Source organism: Thamnophis elegans, chromosome 7, assembly GCF_009769535.1.
Source record: "Thamnophis elegans isolate rThaEle1 chromosome 7, rThaEle1.pri, whole genome shotgun sequence".
NCBI lineage: Eukaryota > Metazoa > Chordata > Lepidosauria > Squamata > Colubridae > Thamnophis > Thamnophis elegans.
The window spans coordinates 7,687,759-7,703,974 of record NC_045547.1 but is presented as its reverse complement, the minus strand read 5'-3'; the positions used below and the strand labels follow the sequence as shown (position 1 = coordinate 7,703,974).

Genomic DNA, 16,216 nt, shown 5'->3' with positions numbered 1-16,216 from the left:
GGAGAATGCACAATCGCCATTTTAGGAGCTTATTTTTTAAGAAAAAAAACCCAAAGTATACGAAGGAAGCTCTTGTAGAAAATGAAGCTAGGATTTTTTTAAAAAAGCAGATAAGGTTCTCAGATACGGACTCTGCTTGTATTAATTTCAGATAAATAGTTCAAATATTGTCCTAAGTGGAGGTGCCTTACTTTGAGCCGTGATAAAAACAGCTAGGGATTTCCAGCACGGAGAGAGTGATTCAGCCTCGGCTGGCCCCCCTTCTCTTCGCAGCCAAAAAAGCTGCAAACTTCAAAGGAAAAGCTCTTACCAGCTGGATCTCTCTCTCGCTCTTCTTTGCCTGAAGAGTGAGGTATCTACCAGATGTCTAGGCAGATAACGCGACCAGAAACCCGGGGGGCAGCTCAGTTAAGCTGCCACCATCAGCAAGGTCCCGCCCAGGAAGTCCCCGCATCCCTAACAAAGGATAACCCATGATAGTTAGACGCAAATGATTGAGAAGACGCCTCTGCCAAATTCCACCTTCATTCATTTTCGGCTGTGAATGAACAACCTACCTGAAATGATAATGACGCGCAGATCCATGCTCTCAATATCCTGCAAAATATCCTGACGGAGGGACTTCAGCATGGCGAGAGAGAGCGCATTCCTTTTCCCAGGGTTGCCGATTTAAAATTTCTGTTCTATTATATTGAGTGTTGCTGAAATGTTAGGTTTGAGAAACACAATTACTGGAGAAATCTACGGAATGTGGACTTTTTGCCATAAAATGATGGTTTATTTATGGTTGACTGACATGTTTGATCCCTTATCTTTTAAGGTTTCTATCTGACTTTTTTCCCCTCTCTTTGTGGATTATTTATTTTGATAAAAACAGCCTGATTGGTCTAATTAAGAGGAAAACTGAAAAGGATTACAGTGAGCACACCAAGACAGCTCTCTTTCTGAAAGCAGGTCTTAGCAACCAGGAATTGTTTGAAGAAGTGGAAAAACTTTTAAATCATCCTGGTACATTCGGACAAAGAAGAAAACAAAATGGAGCCTAAAGTGGATGGGCTTTCAATTAATGTGGTTTTTTTCCCCCTTCTTTCTTGAAAACATGGATTTTAAATGACACTTATGCAGAGCAGTTTTTCTCAAGCAACAAAATGATTAGAAGAGCAACTAAGATGATTAGGGAACTGAAGGATAAAAGATATGAAGAATGGTTTCAGAAATTGGATATGTCTAGTAGTTTAATTAATTTAGTAATTTACATAGGGTGGCTCAATGGCTAAGACATTGAGCTAGTCGATCAGAAAGGTCGGCAGTTCAGCGGTTTGAATCCCTAGCGCCGCATAATGGCGTGAGCTCCCGTGATTTGTCCCAGCTTCTGCCAACCTAGCAATTCGAAAGCACATAAAAATGCAAATAGAAAAATAGGAACCACCTTTGGTGGGAAGGGAACAGCGTTCCGTGCGCCTTCGGCATTTAGTGATGCCGGCCACATGACCACAGAGACATCTTCGGACAGCGCTGGCTCTTCGGCTTTGAAACAGAGACGAGCACCACCCCCTAGAGTCAGGAACGACTAGCACATATGTGCGAGGGGAATCTTTATCTTTTTAGTAGTTTAATGAAAAGAAGGACTGGGGTGACATGATAGCAGTGTTCCAATATTTGAGAGGCTGCCACAAAGAAGAAGGGGGTCAACTTATTCTCCAAAGCACCTGAAGGCAGAACGAGAAGCAATGGATGGAAAGTAATCAAGGAGAGATCCAACTTAGAAATAAGGAGAAATTTCTTGACAGAACAATTAATCAGTGGAACGACTTGCCTCCAGAAGTTGTGGATGCTCCAATACTGGAAGTTTTAAAGAAGAGACTGGAAAACGATTTGTCTGAAATGATATAGGGTTTCCCGCTGGAACAGGGGGCTGGACTAGAAAACCTCTAAGGTCTCTTCCAACTCTGCTATTCTGTTAAGCTTGGCCATTTGAAAATGTGGGGACTTCAGCTCCCAGAATTCCTCTGCTAGCATGTCTGGCTGCGGGATTCTGGGAATTTAAGTCCACACATCTTCTAGTGGCCAAGCTTGAGAAAAACCGCTATAAAATAAAACACAATAACCCAGCTTCTATTTCAGTTGGATTTGCTAAAAGGACCGTTCTATTCTTGGGGTTTCGTGCGGTAACATGAATCTAATAGCACTGATCACGAATCCAAGATAAATATGCTTTTAGGTTGTGACTATCAAGTACAACAGTAGTTTTAAACTCAGGAAATAGTGAAGCAGTGAGCATCCTGTTATTAAGAGATCTCGTATTATAATTCCAGGTGTATGTACCGGACAGAGTTTCTCAACCTTAATAACTTTAAGCAGTGTGGACTTCAACTCCTGGCTGAGAAATTCTGGGAGTTGAAGTCCACAAGTCTTAAAAGTTGCCAACAACTTTTGGACACTCCTGGTTTAAACATGGAATTCAGTGCTCCAGCTTTGGTCAACACAAATCAAGAACTCAAAGGACTGTGGAGAAGAGTTTAGAAGATGGTGAGGACCTTACAACACTGTTTCTCAATCTTGGCAACTTGAAGATGTTGATGGACTTCAATAAAGCGGGCTGAGGAATTCTAGGGCTTGAAGTCCACACCTCTTAAAATTGCTAAGGTTGAGAAACATTGAGGGAGAAGGTTCCAATTTTATCCATGGATAAACACAATATGGAAATTAACTTGAAATGTCCTTCAAAATCCCACCATGATTATGGGAGTCCATGAAGGATGAATGGTAGCTTTCTAATTGCCTAGATGATCTAATCTCCACTCACCCACCAACCATCATGGTTTCTTTAAGAAGTTGGGAGACAATCAGGAGTGAAATTCAGCAGGTTCTGACAGGTTCTGGAGAATCGGTAGTGGAAATTTTGAGTAGTTTGGAGAACTGGCAAATATCACCTCTGGCTGGCCGCAGAGTGGAGTGGGAATGAAGATTTTGCAGTATCCTTGCCCCAGGAGTGAGGAGGGAATTGAGATGTTTCAGTATCCTTCCCCCAGGAGTGAGGAGGGAATGGAGATGTTTCAGTATCCTTCTCCCAGGAGTGAGGAGGGAATGGGGATTTTGCAATATTCTTCCCCCAGGAGTGAATAGGGAATGGAGATTTTGCAGTATCCTTCCCCCAGGAGTGAGGAGGGAATGGAGATGTTTCAGTATCCTTCCCCCAGGAGTGAGGAGGGAATGGAGATTTTGCAATATTCTTCCCCCAGGAGTGAGGAGGGAATGGAGATTTTGCAGTATCCTTCCCCAAGGAGTGAGGAGGGAATGAAGATTTTGCAGTATCCTTCCCCCAGGAATGAGGAGGGAATGAAGATTTTGCAATATCCTTCCCCCAGGAGTGAATAGGGAATGGAGATTTTGCAGTATCCTTCCCCCAGGAGTGGGGAGGGAATGGGGATTTTGCAATATTCTTCCCCCAGGAGTGAAGAGGGAATGGAGATTTTGCAGTATCCTTCCCCCAGGAGGGAATGGAGATTTTGCAAAATCCTTCCCCCAGGGGTGAGGAGGGAATGGGAATTTTGCAGTATCCTTCTCCCAGGAGGGAATGGAGATTTTGCAGTATCCTTCCCCCAGGAGTGAGGAGGGAATGGAGATTTTGCAGTATCCTTCCCCCAGGAGTGAGGAGGAAATAGAGATTTTGCAATATCCTTCCCCCAGGAGTGAAGAGGGAATGGAGATTTTGCAATATCCTTCCCCTGCCACACCTGCCAAGTCATACCCACAGAACCGGTAGTAAAGAAATTTGAATTTCACCACTGGAGAAAATCACACATTGCAGATTGAACCAAAATATGCACATGGATGTCAACTCCACCTACGGTTACCAGGTATCTGAACATGCAAAGTAGGAGATGGACAATTGGAAAGCAAGACAAATAGTGGAGGAAAGGAAGACACGTAGTTTGACTTTCTAGATCATGTACGAGTTACGGGATCTACAGGCTCCACGGATGATCGATTTGAAGGCTCTGGATTGGAGCCAATTGCTGGAATCAGGAAACAATGTAAATTTAGACTGCTGAGCCTCAAGGCGATTTACAAGTCACAACACATGAAAGTCGGACGGGCTACTGTTGTGAAAACATTCCAAGAAGAAGAAGGCGCTCAAAAAGCTGGACGACATTTGATTTTAAGGCCATGCCCGTTAACGGAAGGACAGAATGAAGGGCATCTGATTTTGCTGACCGTTTGCTCATCTTCACCACAGCAATGTTTCTCAACCTCAGAAATCTCAAAGATGCTTTTTCAAAGGGCAGGCGGACTGTTTTTACGTGAGGAAGAAGGGGGAAAAAATCCAGTTTCTTTCCTCTTCCCCCAAAGAAAGTCCAGTTGCCTTTTGAAAAGGCACCTTTGAGGCAACTATGACCTGAATGACTGGCCATCTCCACAGACATTCGACCTCAGCAACTTCACGATGTGGGGACTTCTGGTTCCCAGGATTCCCCAGTGTTTTTAGCACTCCCATTTTCTGGTTTTGTAGCAAAGTCTAGAGAGGAGAGACTCTGCTCTGCGTCACGTGGGAAAAGTACATCTTCCTCCACCTGTCCTTACCACTTTCTATAGAGCCATGATGGCAAACCTATGGCATGTGTGCCAGAGGTGGCATGCAGAGCCCTCTCCGTGGGCACAGGTGCCGTCACCAGCTGCTCTTCTGGTTTAAAAAATATTTTGGGGCCGTTTGCAGGCCTTTTGGGGGCTGTTTTTCAGGCTGTTTTCAGGCCATTTTTCCAGACTGTTTTCAGGCAAAAAAATGAGCTGAAAATGGCCAAAACCCCAACCTGAAAACAGCCCCAAAGATGGCCTGAAAAATGGCCTGAAAATGGCCTGAAAACAGCCTGAAGTCCAGCTGGTCTTTGGGTTTCGGGCGCTCCAGCGCATGCATGCGCATGCATGCACATTCTGGTTTGGGCACTCAGTGTCGAAAAGGTTCACCATCACTGCTATAGAGGGATGGCATCCTGTCATATTGCATTATTGTCCGGCTTGGAAGCATTACTGCTTTGGAGAGGAAGGCGATGCAGAGAGTGGTGAGGACAGCAGAAAAGATTATTGGTAGTTCACTTCTTTCTATCGAGGACGTAGCATGTAAGCCGTGCTTGATAGAGTCCGCAGGATTGTCTGGGATGCTACACATCCTCTTCACAACCTGTTTTCCTTGTTACCTTCTGGGAGGGCCTTCGTGGTATCTGAAGAACTTCCAGATTCTTCCAGTTCTGTTCCATATAGTATCTGCCTTAGGAATTCTCAAGCTTCCTCTTTCTGCTATGTATTCAAGATGGAGTGATTAAAATATATATCTGTTTCTATGTCAGGGGGTCAGTATTTACACATGTATGTACCATATTTTTTGGAGTATAAGACGCACCAGAGTATAAGAGGCACCAAGGTTTTGAAGAGGCAAATTTTAAAAAAAAGTTTTTGCGTTCTGCAAACCTCCCCAAAACGGCCCTTTTTCATGAAAACGGGCCCTTTTCCCCCCGCAAAAAGGGCATGGATAGCCTTTAGGAGGCTTATAGAGTTCTCCTGGGGGCTGGGGAGGGGGCAAAATTGAGCAAAAAAAAAACGGCCATTTTTTGCTCATTTCTGCCTTTCCCAGCCCCCAGGAAATGGCCTTTTTTTTTGCTCAATTTTGCCCCCTCCCCAGCCCCCAGGAGCACTCTGAAAGCCTCCTAAAGGCTATGCACGGCCATTTTGGTGAAGGGACGGGGTTTCGAGAGACAAAAAATGCTGTATTCAGTGTATAAGACGCACCCAGATTTTCAGCCTCTTTTTTGAGGAAAAAAGGTGCATCTTATACTCCGAAAAATAGGGCATATCTGTATGTGTGTTATCTACGTGTACACTTTTGAGAGCAGGAAACAATTTCATTTTTTAATGTGTGCCAGTGTGGCTTCAAGGGAAAAAAAATGACAATAAAGGTTGTTTTACCAACTTCTAAGCCTCCTCACCGTCTTCTGCATTCTGTCTCTTAACAAAAGGAATAAAGACGCCCCAGCCTTTTCTGATAGAACTGGTGTTAAACAGTCGGGAAAGAAACGCCAAGCACCGCTTGTTCCTGATCGAATCTTTTCTGCAGAATGAAGAAGATCTTTATACCCCCGTTTTCTAAAAAATGGAGTTTTCATCTAAAAGGAACAGCGCCTACTTTCAGCCAGAGAACAATCCAGGCTTAGAATAGTCCAGCTTAGCAAACATTGCCCAGCTAGTCTGTAAAGAGGCTCCTTGGAGGGACACGTTAAACAATGGTGTGGTTCAGTGTTTCTCAGCCACAGCAATTTGAAGATGCACGGATTTCAACTCCCAGAATTCCCCAGCCAGCCATGAGAATTTGCAAAGTGCGTCTTGCAAGGCAACGGTGATGATAAGAGCCGTGGTGGCGCAGTGGTCAGAATGTAGTATTGCAGGCTGATTCGGCTGAATGCCAGCAGTTCGATTCTCACCAGGTTCAAGGTTGATTCAGCCTTCCATCCTTCCAAGGTCGGTAAAACAAGGACCCAGATTATTGCGGCAATAGGCTGTAAACTGATCTGTTTATTCTTCTTCCTGTTATCTTGTACATGAGTGACAAACTAAATAAATAAATAAAAATTAAAACGAAGATGCAAAGCGGAGGGCCATGATGGCTTAGTGTTTTAACATGCTGAGTTTGTCAGATGGAGAGCTAACAGCCCAGGTTTGAGACCCAAGTGCTGCGCAATGGGTAAGCTTCCGTTCCTTGCTCTAGCTCCTGCCGACCCAGCAGTTCGAAAGCCTGCAAATGCGAGTAGATAAATAGGTACCACTACAGTGGGAAGGTAACAGCTTTCCGTGTGTCTTTGCATATAGTCGTGCTGGCCACATAATCACGGAAATTGTCTTTGGACAATGCAGGCTCCTTCAGCCAATAAATGGAGATGAGCAGCGTGCCCTAGAGTGGGACACGACTGGACAGGAAAACCTTTACATTTTCATGGAAAAAGCATCCCTCGTCAAGCCCATGATTCTATTAAAAGATCATGCTTGGTTTTTCTTTTCTAAACTGCTCCTTTGAAAAGTTTGATTTCGTTTTTACTACCTAGCAAACAGTCCAGTGGCAAGATTTGTTTTGCTAAGTGCAAAAAGCAATTAGACACACCTTTGTTTTCTAAAGATTGGATGCTTTAAGCATTTAACATATTGGAGTTCTCAAGAACTGTGGTATAAATTGGTTGGGGAGATTAGATACTATTATTCCCTTTGTAAATGCAATCGCTTTGGTGAATAGCTATATTGTGAGTTATATATGGGATATATATGTGTGTGTGTGTGTGTGTGTGTGTGTGTGAGAGAGAGAGAGAGAATGTACATACGTACGTACGTACCAGGGGTGGGTTTCAACTGGTTCGCGGCGGTCCCTGTGAACCGGTTGGTCGCCGAACCCGCGCCCGCTCCTTACCCGGTTTTGACGAATTCTGCGCTTCCACGCATGCGCAGGACGCATACAGCACCTGCACGATCCTCCAGGAGCAGCTGGAGCATTGCACAGACGCTAGTACGCATGCGTGCACCACGCACGTGCACGCACGCGCCGCACGCGTGCGCAAGGACGACACCGGCCTCGTTCCAACCGAACCGGTTGGAACGGGGCGAGAAACCCACCCCTGGTACGTACCTACATACATATGTGAGATTTTCCCCTCCCTCCCATCTGAATAAAAGATTAGCATTTTTTTTTGTGGAAAACCATCTAATATAATCACCCTTAGATATTGTCATTCACACAACAGCAATCAGTACCCTTTGTATCGCTGTGTGTCATGGCAAGTGAACAATTCCCGTGATCACTAACTGAAATTGGGTTTACCGGTTTTCTGGATTTGTGCAACGCATGGATTGCAAGCCAACTAGGTATCTGGGTCACACCAAACGGCAAACTCAACAGCAACGTTGTAGCCTCACCCCAAGACTGTAGTAGAAACTTAAATCATCCGTTCCTTTCTCCTCCTATCGATGGGAGAATTGTGAAAAAATGTTACCAAAAGGGCAGTTTGCAAGAGAAGTTTCAGGTATCGATTTTGTAAAGTCCGAAATGTGAAGCCTTGAAAGAAAAAGCTTTGTGAACTGTTTTTTTTTTTTTTTTTAATAAAGGGAAAGCAATAGCAATAGCAATAGCAGTAGACTTATATACCGCTTCATAGGCCTTTCAGGCCTCTCTAAGCGGTTTACAGAGAGTCAGCATATTGCCCCCAACAATCTGGGCCCTCATTTTACCCACCTCGGAAGGATGGAAGGCTGAGTCAACCCTGAGCCAGTGAGATTTGAACCGCTGACCTGCTGATCTAGCAGTAGCCTGCAGTGCTACATTTAACCACTGCGCCACCTTGGATTTCCCTGTCCATTCGTGTCTGACTGTAAGGGTGTGGTGCTTATCTCAGTTTGTTAAGCCTGAGAGCCAGCACCCTCCAAAGATGTTTCCGTAGTCATGTGGCTAGCATGATTATATATCAAAGCAGTGGTGGGTTTCAAAAAATTTTAGAACCTATTCTGTAGGTGTGGCCTGCTTTGTGGGAGTGGCTTGCCGGCAGGGGTGGCTTTCCCCGCGAACCGTTTGGTCGGCGAACCCGGAAGTAAGTAACTTCCAAGAACGCCGAAGGGTCCACCCGCCCGCCCGCGTTTCTTACCCGGTTTTGATGAGTTCTACGCTTCCACGCATGCGGACGCATACAGCGCCTGCGTGATCCTCCAGGAGCAGCTGGAGCATCGCACAGATGCTAGTATGCATGCGTGCACTGCGCGCGTGCACGAGGACGCCGCTGGCCCCGTTCCAACCGAACCGGTTGGAACGGGGCGAGAAACCCACTCCTGCTTGCCGGCCACGTGACTGAGTGGGAGTGGTTTGCCAGCCATGTGACTGAGTAGGAGTGGCTTGGCAGTCATGTGACTGGGTGGGCATGGCCGACTTGTAAAATGTGGTGAAACTCACTTAACAACGCTCTTGCTTAGCAACCAAAATGTTGGCTCAGAAACTCTGGCATTTGAAGCACGCAAGTCTTAAAGCTGTCAAGTTACAAGACCCTTGTACCCCTAACCCTTTAGAAAAACAAACCCCAGGGGTGTTCAAACTTGACAGCTTTAAGACTTGTGGACTTCAACTCCCAGAATTCCTCCTCTCGCTCTTCATCTTGGTGATGTGTAGACGGGCGGGATCAGGGAGTTGGAACCGGTTCTAAACGGCACTGAAGATTTGTGGAACCTCTTCTATAGAAGAGCTTAGAACTGGCAGGAACCCATCCCTGTATCAAAGGCAGATGGAGCGCTGTTATTTTCCCACCAAAGTGGTACCTATTTATCTACTTGCATTTGTATGCTTGTGTGAGTTGATCTTAAGTAGAGGCAGATATTTCTCTCTCTGGGCACAAGGAGAATATATCTGCTGAACAAACCTCTGGATTGGTGACAGGAAGGGCATATGGCCATTAAAACACTCTGCTACCTTCATTCAGCTGCCCAGACTCCACACTGCAAGGGATTATGGGATCGTTAAATGGAGATGATGATGATTCGGATGCTTTCGAACTGCTGGGTGGGAAGGAGCTGGAGGAAGGAACGGGCGCCCATCCCACAGCACTCAGGTCTTGAACCCGGTCTGTCAGTTTTCCATCTGACAAGCTCAGCCTCTTTAACCACTGAGCCATCAGGCCCCTTTTTATAATGAAGCCTAAATTCTCCTTATATTTTTACATTATGTTATTACATTTTTTACTCCTTATATTTTTATAGTGAAGCCTAAGTTAATATTCAAGGCACAAAAGGACTAAGAAAATATCCTATCCTCATTTATTTATCTGGTACAAAGGAAAGAAATTACAGTTTCATTTACAGTAGAGTAGAGGTTAGGAATTAATTTTCCTTGCAGGAAGTTAGCACCCACCACTCTCCTAGAAAAATGAAATATCCTCCGAAATATTGAAAAAGCAGAATATTATATTTCCCTGGATCAGAAATGGAGGAACATGTTTTTTAGGCAGGAAACAGACTCACTCTTAAAAGCCCCCACCTTTCTCAATGGGCCATTAGGGCCCTAAGCTAGTTTACTCTACATAACATAGATAGGATTAGCCTTCTACAGAAACTCACCACATGGCATCTGGGAACCCAACCAAACTTGGACTCAAAACACAGCCTAGAGAGTTGCCCCTGCATGGCCCCATGGGAGTCTGACAACCAATCAGAATACATTTCTTACATAGGAACAGGAAACAGAGAGTGTAAAGCCAGAAAACTTTCAGCATCTTGCTCTCTTTTCTTCTTCACCCAACATCTGGAAGCATCTGATCCCCCTTTTCTGCTCAGGAACTCAAGCCACGTGTTCCTGTCCACCATTAAACCATCTTTCCAAGCAGCCTCCAGGTCTCCAGTGTCTTTTCCCCCACTTGGAACTGAACCCAGAAGGACATTTCTTCCAATATTCCTAAGGGGTGGCGTGAGACTGGGTCTGTTGTGGAGGGACGCTGCCCCCCACCAGCCACCAACTCCATCCCTTTAACAACCGCAACCAGAAGTGCTGGGATTGCAGTCGTTGGATGAAGCAGTGATATCTTACTTAATTGGCCATTTTGCTCAATGACTTTGAGATTCTGGTTCCAACTTTGGTGTTGGAATCAGTGATTCCAACATTACAGTTGTTGGATACAGGTGGAGGATCACCTGTAAGCAAAAACTGTCCTGTGCAACCCCAGGATGCCTCTAATAGAACCCCCCCGGGCTCCAGATAACATAGTTTGAATACTTTGGAGTTTGAGTAATGCACTGAAAATTAACTGAATTAACAGCAAAATCCTGACAATGTTGGACTTCCTCAAGATGCCTCTGATCTAGTGAAGGGCCTGTTTGCGGGTGAATAAATGATGAATTGTGTTTAGAGATGTTGAAAACTGGACAATGAAAATGAATTTCTGAATTCTTCTGCCTTATTTTGCTCCTGCCTGATTCTGGGAAAAAAAACCCTGAATGCTTCTTGCTGCAGAGAATTAAGAAAGATGCTGGCAGTTTTTAGAATGTGAACATCGCCCCCTGGTGTTCATCCTTTAGAATAGCTCGATACTTCCTGAACAATATTCAAACCCACCTAGAACAGGGATGTCAAACTCGATTTCATTAAGGGCCGCATCAGGGTTGTGTTTGACCTCAAGGGGGCCGGGTAGGCATGGCGAGGGTGCCGAGGAATGCGCACGGCCCTCCCGAGCTCTGTTTTCAGCTGCAACGACCTCTTGCAGGGCTCTGACAGCAAAAATGCAGCTCCGGAGGGCCGCGTGATGGCTTCTGCAGCACCCTGCCAGCGAAAACGAAGGTCAGGAGGGCCGTGTGCGGCTCTCCTGAACTCTGATTTTGCTGGCAAAGGCACCACGAGCCAGTCCGCTGTTTCCAGGGCGGCCCCATAGGCCAGATCTAAGCACCCTGCGGGCCCGTTCAAGTTTGAGACTTGAGTTTGACACTCCTGATCTAGAAGGAAGGGATGCTAAAGAAGTAGGGAATTGTCATTCAGGGACATTTTGAAGGGGCAGCATTTCTCCATATACATATAGAAATATTTCTACACCAGATGCCTCTAGCTTGGGAGACATATCGTATTTTTCAGACTATAAGACACACCATGATTTTGAAGAGGCAATTTTATATGTATAAAAAAAGTTTTTGCACTTTGCAGGCCTCCCAAACCCTCTGCACGCCTCATTTTTTGCAAAAATAAAAAGCTTTGGGAGGCTCTTAGAGTGCTCCTGGAGCTGGGGGGGGGGGCAAAAACGAGCAAAAACCGGTCCATTTTTTGCAAAAATGTACCGTTATTTGCACAAAAAAGGGGGGGCATGCAGAGGCTTTGGGAGGCTTGTAGAGTGCTCCTGGGGGCTGGGGGGGGGGGAAACGGTCCATATTTTGCTTGTTTTTGCCCTCCCCAGCCCTCAGGTCCATTTTTGCAGGGGGGGGGCTGGGGTTTCAGGAGGCCAAAAATGGTGTATTTATTATATAAGACGCACCCAGTTTTTCACCCTCTTTTTTGAGGGGAAAAGGTGCGTCCTATACTCCGAAAAATACGGTAATTCAGAAATCATCAATGCAAAGGATAAATTCCGGCTGAATTTGCTTGATAGTATAGTGTTTCTAGATATCACCTTCTCCTGGTGACTGCCCCAATGTTACCCTCCTGTAGCTCTCTACCAGTAAAAATGGGGTGTAGGGTGGTACACACAGCCCCCCCCGAGCTCCATTTTCACTGACAGGGGGCTGCAGGAGGGCTGAAAATGGGGTGCGGGGGACCCCTGGGCTCCGTTTCTGCTGGCAGAGGGCTATCAAAACACAGGCGCCCCGCGACATGAACCCTGTGCCACGCTCACCAAGGCCATGCTCCTTCCGCCCAGCCCTCTGAGGTCAAACACAGTCCCGATGCGGCCCTCAAATGAAATCGAGTTTGACGCCCCTGCTGTAGGAGGTGACCAGTGAAGGGTCAAACACGTCGTAAGTCACGAGTACCTGAGCGCCCACAAGAGATCGTACGTCCAGCCCACTGTAAATTGTTTATCTACCATCAAATTGCTTTGAACGTTAGTAGCTCAGATTCTTGTAGAGAGCTTAAGGTTACAAGAAATCTTTGTACCTATTTGAGCTGCTGGAATCTCCTAATTTCCCAGGCAATTGGCATAACCCACAAGAAAGGTCCTGTTTTTTCCCCCAGCCTGACATCTGAAGTCATAAACCAAGGAAATCACAACTTATAAGCCTAGTTACTGGAGGAATTCAATTAAGCCAATATATGTTTGGCCAAGTTAATGGTTAATGGTTAATTTTCCAAGGTGGAAAATAAGAGCCAAGGTGGCGCAGTGGTTAAATGCAGCACTGCAGGCTACTGCTAGATCAGCAGTTCAGCGGTTCAAATCTCACCGGCTCAGGGTTGACTCAGCCTTCCATCCTTCCGAGGTGGGTAAAATGAGGACCCAGATTGTTGGGGGCAATATGCTGACTCTCTGTAAACCGCTTAGAGAGGGCTGAAAGCCCTATGAAGCGGTATATAAGTCTACTGCTATTGCTATTGCTATTTCCGACTTCCATCCGCTGGCCAATGCTGACTGGCCACCACGCGGAGGAGAGCCTTCTCGGTGGCAGCTCCGACCCTATGGAACGAACTCCCCATGGAGATTCGTACCCTCACCACCCTCCAGACCTTCCGCACAGCCCTTAAAACCTGGCTGTCCCGACAGGCCTGGGGTTGAAGATATTGACCCCACCCGAATTGTATGAATGTTGTGCTTTTAACGATGTATTGTTTTATGTGTTTAACATGGTTTGTCCTCCCTCCCCCTGAACTGTGAGCCGCCCTGAGTTCCCCCAGGGAAAAGGAGCCGAGGTGGCGCAGTGGTTAAATGCAGCACTGCAGGCTACTGCTAGATCAGCAGTTCAGCGGTTCAAATCTCACCGGCTCAGGGTTGACTCAGCCTTCCATCCTTCCGAGGTGGGTAAAATGAGGACCCGGATTATTGTTGGGGGCAATATGCTGACTCCCTGTAAACCGCTTAGAGAGGGCTGAAAGCCCTATGAAGCGGTATATAAGTCTACTGCTATTGCTATTACTATTGCTATAAAAGGGCGGCATACAAATAAAATATCTATCTATCTATCTATCTATCTATCTATCTATCTATCTATCTATCTATCTATCTATCTATCTATCTATCATCTATTTATAGGCCGCCCAATCCCGGAGGACTCCGGGCGGCTTACAGAGAGGGGAAAGGAAGCAAATAAAAGAAAGTAAAAATAAAATAGACAAGTTAAAAACAACACAGATACATTCATTTCAGTCGGGGCTGGACCTCAACAATGCGGTCAACAGCCCCAGGCCTGCCGGAATAGCCAGGTCTTGACAGCTTTTCTGAAGGCCATGAGAGTGGGTGAGGTCCGGATTTCTGGGGGTAGTTCGTTCCAAAGGGTCGGGGCAGCCACAGAGAAGGCTCTCCTCCGGGGAGCCGCCAGCCGACATTGTCTGGCTCACGGCATCTGGAGGAGGCCCACCCTGTGGGATCTTACCGGCTGTTGGGAGGAGTGTGGCAGTAGGCTTTGGTTTTGATTTAATATACTAGTACATTCAGATATGGTGGTTTATTTATTACATTGTGGTTAGGCAAACAATGGCTTAGCACCCTCAATCAGAGTCTGTTATAGAGTAACGTGTAACCATTAAATTCATAACCATCTTTTTAAACCAATATTCATAGGCCAATAAGGGATTCCGTAAAACAAGCTGAAAGTCCTGGGACATTCAAAGCAGGTTTGGGAAACCCAAAACTGGTTTTATTGACCAAATAAAAGGCTCTTAGAGATCTTAAATCAAATGTTTTTCAACCATGGCTACGTGAAGATGTGTGGACTTCAGCTCCCAGAATTCTCTCTGTCTGTCTGGCCGGGGGATTCTGGGAGTTGAAGTCCACACATCTTCATGTTGAAAAACACTGGCCTAGATGTTTCTTGGAAATGTTTCTTTCAAGAATGGAACCAGTTGGGTTTGCGTTTAGAGATGAAAGCCTCGATTCCTTCCTGTCCGTCCTTCATAGCCAGGTTGTCCACCATGACCTGGGAAGCTATCTGATAGGCCGTGCTAATATCGTGTTCCATCTGCTTGTAAAATGTGGCCTTCCCCAGAGCTAACACGGCCCGGCTGCTTTGGCAAATCTTGTGGGCGATTTTCAGGGTCTCGCTTTCCAGCTGGTCCTCGGGTACAACTCGGCTGATGAGTCCATGGAGAAGGGCATCCTGGGCTGTCATGGGTGCTCCGGTGAAGAGGAGCTCCAGTGCCACCTGGAAGAAAACACCTGAGCTGGAGACTTTGGATGTTCAACATCTGGCTCCTTTCAAGATCCTGATGCCCGTCTGATGGGCAAGTTCAGGCTAGGAAATCCCACCAGGCAAATATTTAAAAGGGGGGGGGGCGGCCTAGCTTTCGCAAGCTAGGCTCACGTGCACTACGCGGCCGAAGCTGGGGGGGGGCGGCGGCGTTGGTGGCAGCGTTAGCGGCGGCGGCATTAGCGGCGGCGGTAGCGGCTGAAGTTGGGGGGCGGCGGCCTAGCTTTCACGAGGGCTCGCGTGCACTACGCGGCCGAAGGGGGGTGGGGGCGGCAGTAGCGGCGGCGGCATTAGCAAGCCACTCCCATCCAGTCACATGGGTAGCAAGCCACTCCCACAAAGGAGGCCACGCCCACAGAGTAGGTTTGAACAATTTTTGAAACCCACCCCTGTCCAGCTACCTCTGCTTTCAGAAGCAAACGCCTGGCTTTAAGGAGATGCTGGTAGGACCTTTCCTTTGATTTTGGAATTAGGTGGCAACTCATAGCTTATAGCAATAGCAATAGCACTTAGACTTATATACTGTATCACTCCACAGTGCTTTACAGCCCTCTCTAAGCGGCTTACAGTGTCAGTCTATTGCCCCCAACAATCCTCTTTTTACTAACCTTGGAAGGATGACTCAACCTTGAGCCAGTCAGAATCGAACTGCCGAACTTGCAGGCAGCCAACAGTCAGCAGAGGGAGCCTGCAGAACTGCATTCTAACTACAGCACCATCAGAGATCTTCCTTCCTTCCTTCCTTCCTTCCTTCCTTCCTTCCTTCCTTCCTTCCTTCCTTCCCTCCCTCCCTCCCTCCCTCCCTCCCTCCCTCCCTCCCACTTAGCAATAGACTTAGACTTACACACTGCTTTACAGACCTCTCTAAGCGGTTTACAGAGTCAGCCTCTTGTCCCCAACAATCTGGCTCCTCATTTTACTGACCTGGGAAGGATGGAAGGCTGAGTCAACCTTGAGCCGGTCAGAATCAAACTGACTTGCAGGCAGCAGAAGTTGCCTGCACTACTGCACCCTAACCACTGTGCCACCGTGGCTCATTTAACCTTAGCTAATTTGTAATGAGGGGCAAAGGAAGGTCATCAAGTGGGGTGAAACTCATTTAACGTCGTGCTTAGCAAAGGAGATTTTGTACTCGATTGGGATTGTAAGCCAAGCAATGTCTGCATGCCGTCGCTCCTTTTTCAAATCAACTGTGGTGGCCAGCCACGGCCACCTTGTGGCCAGAAGTTCCACAGCTCAATTTTGCCCATGTGAAATCGGTTGGCTTTATCCTTGCAGAACTGTTGACCCCATTCAAGCGATGGACATGGGAGCAAAAGAGAAGGGCCCACCAAGG

At 46.6% G+C, this 16,216-nt stretch overlaps 1 protein-coding gene across 2 annotated transcripts in view; it reads right to left on the bottom strand.

The window, feature by feature from the left end:
- Positions 1–16,216, bottom strand: part of LOC116511362 (enoyl-CoA hydratase domain-containing protein 3, mitochondrial-like) — a 32,510-nt gene that overhangs the window by 5,823 nt on the left and 10,471 nt on the right. The window contains exon 3 of one of the 2 annotated variants that reach the window (XM_032221316.1): positions 558–649. In XM_032221316.1, coding sequence (XP_032077207.1) covers positions 558–649 — 92 coding nt within the window. Of the gene's footprint in view, positions 1–557; positions 650–14,114; positions 14,836–16,216 lie in introns of those variants that run through there. The other variant, XM_032221315.1, reaches the window with a different exon arrangement.